Below are 8,045 nucleotides of genomic sequence, written 5' to 3'. Positions count from 1 at the left end.
GAATACGTTCCAGTTTAGTTAGGTGGCTTTTTATATAGTTTAATGAGGTCTTCCGGGTGAGCCCCCTACCATGTCCCGGAAATTGATCGTAGAAAGTTGATCCTTTGTTGACACTTTTGTTTCAAATACGTAATGTGGGTACCCCAAGTGCATTTTGAATCAAACCAGACTCCAAGGTATTTGAAGGTTAAAGATTGGGTAATGTCTCTGCCCAAAAGATTTAGACGCAGTTGGGCTGGAAACCGCTTCCTTGTTAACGCTACCAATTCAGTTTTTTGCGGTGAAAACTCGATCCCTAAATTTCTTGCCCAGAGAGACAGATTATTTAGGGAATTTTGCAATGGTCTTTGCAAGATTTCTGCACGTGGACCTCTCATGGAAACCACGGCATCATCTGCAAGCTGTCTAAGCGTGAATTTGATTATCTAAGCAATTATCAATATCTTTGACATAGAAATTATAAAGTAAGGGACTTAAACATGAGCCTTGGGGTAAGCCCATGTAGCTAATTCTAGAAGTTGTCAGTTGATCTAGATTGAAGGTCATTTGTTTTTCTGACAGCAAACTATACAAGAAATTATTCAAAATAGCGGGTAATCCACTACTGTGTAAATTGCCAGTTGAATATCAGATGAAAGCATTGCTAGACAATCGTTTGTTCCTTTACTCTTTGGGAAACCAAATTGCGTCTTTGAAAGTAGATTGTTTGATTCAAACCAATGGTCAAGTCTTAATAGGTTCATTTTTTCTAATAATTTCCTCAGGCATGATAACTTAGAGATCGGACGGTAAGAATTGTGATCAGACACTGGTTTCCCAGGCTTTTAAATAGCTATTACTTTAACCTGTCTCCATTCTGGTGGAACTATATTGAATTCCATAAATGAATTATATAGGTTAAGTAATCGTCTTTTAGCGATATCGGGGAGGTTTTTTAGAAGGTCGAATTTGATCATGTCGCTTCCCGGAGCAGAGTTATTCGATGAAAGAAGTGCCATTGAAAATTCCAGTATTGTGAATGGTTCATCCAGAGAACCTTTACTTTGGGCTGTATCCCGTAAAGTTGGTTGTGCTGGAACAGAATCTGGACAAACCTTTTTAGCGAAGTCGAATATCCATTGGGAGGAGTATTCTTCACTCTCATTGGAAGATGAGTGGTTTCGCATATAGCGACCCTTTTTCGAAAGCGTTGTCATCGAGGTTTCTCTAGAAAATCCCTCGATAAAAGTACGCCAGTAATTTCGTTTCTTTGCTTTTAGTAAGTTTTTGAGCTTTTTTTTCAAGCTGTAGATACTTTTCAAAAAGCTAAGATCTTTCATGTCTACGATAATCTTTAAAGGCATCGGATTTCTCAAGATACAACTTTGTGCATTCGTCATCCCATCCAGGGGTGACGGGTAGACTGCCAATGAATGTATGGGAAAAATTTGACCATCAAATTTCGCTAACAAACCATGTACAAAATGTTTATTGCCTCGAAAAAAGACCCTATGCAAAATTTGAGCTCAACCGGACATGATTTAGGGGTGGCGCAAACGCGTCAAAGTTTGACTTTTTTCACTCTCAAAAATCTCCCAATGGGGAGGGGGGGGGGGTACATGAAATTTCGGAAATCAAAAAAAAAAAATTGATGCCAAATGTCTTAAAAACACATGAAACGTCGAGATTTGGTGTTATCTCGATTTTTTTTTTTTTCAAAAATCGACTTTTTTCATGAGTTCTATATGGAATATAGAAGATTGATGAGTCGGCTTCTAAAACTGTTCAAAATTGTCTCCAACCTGCTTATATATCGAATTAAACCATCATTTAGGATCTAATACGAAATAATTCACTAGGGTGGTCCAATTATTCTTCATTAGGGTGGTCCAAAAATCAAAATAGGTATGTAAAAACCATTACTTTTTATCAAACGCATGTATCTGAAAATATCATCATGTTGTGTTTTTGAATTTTTAAGAATTCAAACTTCAAAACATTTGATGATATTACTTTTTAGTATCTGAGACCACGTAAAATAGAAGCATAGACAGACATAAAGCGTAGAATAATTCCGAAAACTGTACAGGACAACCGTTAGTGCTGTTTAGTTTACAGTACAATCTGACGAAAGTACAATGACTTTTTAACATATCCACCTAATACGGGACAACCCTGTAAACTTTTCTACCATGGCTTTTTCTACCTATGCTTTAGTATAAAAAAGGATGCGATCTGAGGATGTATGATCAATCAGTAGTGCGTTTAAAGAAGACAACAAGCAGAGAACTGATAGTGAATAGTACGACAGTTTGTTAAAAATGGTTGACATTTGGCTAGTTGGAGAATATCTGCCGTCGTTTGGCCATTCTGTTAACTTGCCGACGTATAGTGAAGTTTTTCGTAAATATATGTTTCATTTGCGTGCTGAAAAAAAAGTTGTAAGCTTAGTGCCTTCCCAACAATAAAGGAATTAAAGGATGCTTGGAAAAATAAAACTTAACACATAAGCATAAAGAAAAAACTGTTGCTATTTTTCAATACCTGGAAAGCCTTATTAGAATGCAAACTTAGAATGTCTAAGAAAGACGTCGAAAAAAGGAACACATTTCATGGATCATTGCGGAGTTTGTTTGATATCGGGAAGAATTTTAAGGCAAAAACCCGTGAAGAAAAGCAGGCGATGCAATATTTGCAAAAACAGCGGGAACAAGCTCATCTTGAAGAAGAAACTGAGGTTCTCCCAACCAATGAAACCATTTCGTGTAGCGATTTTGAGGAAGAAGGGTCAAGCCAAAGACCGGATCAAATTTGTAGTGCAACCTCAATTGAAACATCATCACAAAACGACAGCCAGGCTGGGTCAGTGTACTCGCCTAGTACATCCGAAAGAGCTTCTCCAAAAACAGGTACGTTGTGATGTTTTACTAATGTTTTTTTTTCTTTTAGATTATACCCCTATTACCATCCATATTAATATATTTTGAACGTTCTAGGTTCTCCAAAACCAGCTTTGACACGTAAATCGCAACTGATACGAGTTGTTACAGTTGAGGTAGCTGCTGCTTTGGTCCACTTTAAAGTGAGTGATCGAAATGCTGTGTTTCTAATATCATCGATCGCTAAAGCTTTAGGGCACGATGTTTCATCATTATATTGTTGAACAAGGAATCTGTCAGAATCGCCAGAGCAGGAATTCGCTTACAAATGCAACATGATTTAAAAGCGTCGTTTAAGCCAGATATAAATTTAACAGTACATTGGGATTCCAAGCTGCTACCTAACATATTACCATCCAAAGCTCTACCAAAAACCGAGCACTTGGCCATAGTTGTATCAGGCGAAGGCATTAGCAAATTATTGGCTGTTCCACCCATCGAAAACTCTACGGGGGCACAACAAGCAGAAGTGGTGTACAATGCAGTCGTCGAATGGAGGCTTGCGGACAGGTATGATCTTAAATCTTGTATGTTCACCTCAGAATCCTGACTATTTTATCGTTTGTTTTCAGAATTATGTTTACATCTTTTGATACTACTGCATCAAACACCGGTAGAAAAAAAGGTGCGTGTCAGTACCTGGACAAATTGTTTAAGAGGCAGCTTATAGGCCTTATAGACCTCATACATGAACTGCTACTTGGCAAAGTTTTTAAAATTCTGAAATTTGAAACGTCAAAGTCTCCAAATGTTGAGATTTTTAAGGAATTCCAATCAAAATGGCACATTTTGGAAAAGACTTCATGATTTTTTTAAAATAACTATTTTGGAAATAGAAAGATTGGCGTTATTGGAGTTTTATGAAAAACAAATTAGAGACCAACACCACTGTGGTGATAACCGAGAGGTTCTACAACTTGTCATTTTATATTTGGGTGGAAACATCGATGAAAAATTACAAATAAGAGCTCCTGGTGCGTTCCACAATGCAAGGTGGATGGCCAACATCATATATTCTTTGAAAATGGCACCCAACAACGATCTGAACCTGTTAAAAATATTGAAGGAATATGAAACTGTTGATGAAGACGTTGCGAAAGCAGTACATAAAGGAATTTTAACTCACTTGCAATATTTGGACAACAGCCTTATCGGACTTTGTCTGTTCGACGAAAATGTAGACCTCCCGGTTAAGAAAAAGGTCATCGAAGCCCTACTTCTATCAGGTAAATGCTTTAATTTATACATTTGCATTTAATTTTCTGATGATTTTTTTTTTACAGATACTCATAAAAACATTACAGCCAGATCCATTGTTGAATTCAACGATATTTCAACGATTGAACTACACTCGTTTGTACAAGACAGCAGTGGTATTGAAAACTTATTCAAAGCTGTCCAAATTCCGAAGTCGTTGCTGAATGTCGATATGGAGCAGTGGAGTAGTTCCATCGAGTTTAAAAATGCCAAAAGACGGGTTCAATGGTTGGAAGTAGTTAATGATAATGCAGAGCGTGGTATAGCATTGATTAAAACATAAAATTCAAAACTATCAACGGATGAAGATCAAAAGCAGTGCATTTTACAATTAGTTGAAGATCATCGAAAAAAATTTAAGAGTAAAGGGTGATACGGTCAAAATTTGGTCAATATCAACTTGACGTATTTCTTTCAATTTTGCATTTAAAAAACCTGAACACCCCTCATTTTGAAGGTGTGTGTGTGTAGAATGTTGCTCCTATTTTGATTTTGGAATTCACTCTTCAGTTGTCAAAATGTCGTCCAAGCAAGAAGAGCAGCGTATCAAAATTTTGCTCGCGCATCGCGAAAATCCGAGCTACTCGCACGCAAAGTTGGCAAAATCGCTAAAAGTTGCCAAATCAACCGTTACAAATGTAATTAAAGTGTTTGGGGAACGTTTGTCGACAGCCAGGAAGTCTGGATCGGGGGGAAATCGAAAACCGGAAGCCGCTGAGACGACAAAGAGAGTTGCCGGTAGTTTCAAGCGAAACCCTAACCTCTCTCTCCGAGATGCCGCAAATAAGCTGGGTGTATCGTCTACAACCGTGCATCGAGCCAAAAAACGAGCCGGACTATCGACTTACAAGAAGGTAGTGACTCCAAATCGCGATGATAAACAAAATACGACGGCCAAAGCGCGATCCCGGAGGCTGTACACGACGATGCTGACGAAGTTTGACTGCGTGGTAATTGACGACGAAACCTACGTCAAAGCCGACTACAAGCAGCTTCCGGGACAGGAGTTTTATACGGCAAAAGGAAGGGGAAAGGTAGCAGATGTTTTCAAGCACATGAAACTGTCAAAGTTCGCAAAGAAATATCTGGTTTGGCAAGCCATCTGTACCTGTGGCTTGAAAAGCAGCATTTTCATAGCTTCCGGGACTGTCAACCAAGAAATTTACGTGAAAGAGTGTTTGAATAAACGTCTGCTGCCTTTCCTGAAGAAACACGGTTGTTCCGTACTGTTTTGGCCGGATTTGGCATCTTGCCATTACGGTAAAAAGGCCATGGAGTGGTACGCCGCCAACAACGTGCAGGTGGTTCCCAAGGACAAGAACCCTTCCAACACGCCAGAGCTCCGCCCAATTGAGAAATACTGGGCTATTGTCAAGCGGAACCTAAAGAAGACCAAAAAAAACTGCTAAGGGCGAGCAGCAGTTCAAGGCAAACTGGCTTTCTGCGGCGAAGAAGGTGGACAAGGTGGCTGTACAAAATCTGATGACAGGGGTCAAGCGTAAGGCCCGGCAATTCGGATTTGGAAAAGCGGAAGCCTAACTGAATATTTTTCCTGAATTTTATACTAATTGAACTTGAAAAAGAAATTTAATTTGATTTTTTAAATAAACGATTTCACCGATTTACACGCGTTTTCCCTTGACCAAATTTTGACCGTATCACCCTTTACCAGGAAATCTGATTTGGTGTAGCTAATGAGGAAATATATGACAAGGTATAAAATAGGTATTTTTTCATCTTTTCAGGCAAATGTTCCTCTTGTGTAAACTCATGATTCCCAAAAAAAAAACAGATTAACGAAATTAAATTGATTTTAGGAATTTCTGATGAAAAGTTGTGTTTGTTTGTTTGTTTGTTTATTAAGAACATTTTACATCTCCGCGATGCATTCATGTCCATTCGATTTGATGTTTGGTGTATTGTGTATGGTGTGCAAGTGTTTTTGTTAGTGTAAGTGCTACAATTCAGTTGCTTCTCTCTTCTGTTCTTCTTTGCTTCCAAACAATTACTTTTCTCCTTCGCTTCACTTCATATTACTCTCCTACTTCGCTTTTCTTCACGAATTTCTTCATCTTTCTACCATCTTTACCTGTGTAATTTGTTATTCTACAGTTCTTTTAATTTGTTATTCTAGTCTTCTACTTCGTGTTGCTTAATATTTTTTTCACCTGTGCAATTTGTTATTCTAAAGTTCTTGTAATTTGTTATTCTAGAGTTTTTTGTACAAATCCGTTTCATGTAGGAAATTAAGCATTCGTGTTGTTCTTTCTTCCGTGTTGTCCAGAGCTTCACGTAGACTGGTGCTGATGTCATTTTTCCTTCTCTCTTCGTCGTATTTCCTGCACTCAAGAATGATGTGCTTTACATCCAACACCGTGCCACAACATTCACACACCGGTGGGGCTTCCTTCTTCAGAAGAAACGTGTAGGTTAGTCGCGTATGGCCGATTCTCAGACGTGTAAGCATATGCTGGTCGGCTGAACTTCCTCGTTCTGTCCATCTGTGCGTTTCGAATTTCACCTCCCTCAGCTTCGATTCTGTTGTGCTAAACCACTGCCTATTCCACTGACCACGTATCGCATGTTTCACCGCTTTTATCGCATCCTCGCTTGGAATCGGTACGTCGATGGCTGGTTGTCTTCTAGCCTCATTGGCTAGTCGGTCAGCTTCAGAGTTTCCCCTGATGCCGGCGTGTCCAGGGATCCAGCAGAAACGGATGATTTTGCTTTGCACGATTCTCTCTACTTCCTGCACCCAAGGGTGCCGGGAAGTTCCAGCCTCCAAAGCCAGTAGGAAGCTTGCGGAGTCCGTGAGAATAACCAACTCATTTTGAACATTAGGGATGGTGGCGGCCATTTTAATAGCGTAGGCCTCCGCAGAGAAAACACTACATTCGTTCGGAAGACTGTAGGTCCTAGATAGCCCTTCGTAGAAGAATGCAGCTCCTACCGTGTCTTCACACTTGGAGCCGTCCGTGTAGACGATGGTTGAACTATGGAAGCGGGTCTCCAGTAATTGTCGAACAACTGGACGAACTTTCTCTGGTGGGTCTCCAGCGCGTATGCTTCTTTTCACATCCCACACTATCGTCGGTTTTCGGGCGTGCCACAAGCGATTGCTCTGCCTCACGAGTGAACCGACAGCAGGAAGCGTTGAACCGGTTAATTCTTGGAGGCGATTTGAAGCGCGTGTAATCAGAGGTAGGGTGCTGCTGTTTGGATTCTTTGTGATCATTCGGATGGCAATGTGTACTGTGGTCTGTGCTGCTAGCAGTTCGAAGGGTAGAGTCCCAGCTTCGGCCATCACCGAGTTAATCGGGCTCGTCACGAATGCTCCGGAAGCGAAACGAACCATTTTGTTGTAGGCAGGAGCGAAAGTCTGCAAGGTTGCTGGCCCTCCTCGACTAACAAGTCCAATCCCGTAGAGCAGCTTCGCAGTAACTATGGCTGACCCAACTTGCAGCAGAGAAGTCTGATTGCCACGTGGAAGTTTTGCACCGATCATCTGTAAAATCCGTAACCGAGATTCGCATGCTTTCTTAACCATATTGCAGTGAGGTTTGAAGGATAACGTTCGGTCCATGGTTACACCTAAAATCCTCAGCCGGTTGGTCTTTGGCACGGGAGTTCCCTCGATTGAGATATCTCGCACGGGATCCCGTCGTGCGTTCGGACTGCAGTAGAAGACATGTGACTTTGTTGCCGACACAGCTTCGCCATGCAGCTGGTGAGCGAGATTGGACGGAACGCAGCGGGTCCGGTATCGAGGCAGTTTGGCTTCGGAATGGGCACCACGATTGTATTTCGCCAGCTGGTGGGAAACTCTCCATTACGCCAGATCCGGTTGAGCAGCTCTAGCAGAGTCATCTT

The 8,045-nt window shown here is 40.7% G+C and overlaps 1 protein-coding gene and 1 long non-coding RNA gene across 2 annotated transcripts; one reads left to right on the top strand and one right to left on the bottom strand.

The window, feature by feature from the left end:
* Window positions 1-2,580: 2,580 nt before the first annotated feature.
* Window positions 2,581-3,684, top strand: LOC135705243 (uncharacterized). The gene is made up of 3 exons (XR_010517831.1): window positions 2,581-2,888; window positions 2,976-3,428; window positions 3,491-3,684. It is a non-coding gene; the product is annotated as an uncharacterized LOC135705243 (long non-coding RNA).
* Window positions 3,685-6,384: 2,700 nt separating this feature from the next.
* Window positions 6,385-7,758, bottom strand: LOC135705237 (uncharacterized). Its single transcript, XM_065226847.1, has one exon. It carries the CDS (start codon window positions 7,756-7,758, stop codon window positions 6,385-6,387), a length of 1,374 nt encoding a protein of 457 aa, XP_065082919.1.
* Between the last annotated feature and the right edge of the window lie 287 nt (window positions 7,759-8,045).

This window comes from Ochlerotatus camptorhynchus, unplaced genomic scaffold (assembly GCF_037179485.1).
Source record: "Ochlerotatus camptorhynchus isolate MF236.1 unplaced genomic scaffold, CSIRO-AGI_Acam_v1.1 ptg000262l, whole genome shotgun sequence".
In the NCBI taxonomy this organism is placed as follows: Eukaryota; Metazoa; Arthropoda; class Insecta; order Diptera; family Culicidae; genus Ochlerotatus; species Ochlerotatus camptorhynchus.
Note: the sequence above shows the minus strand (reverse complement) of the source record. Positions and strands in the feature narration are given on the sequence as shown.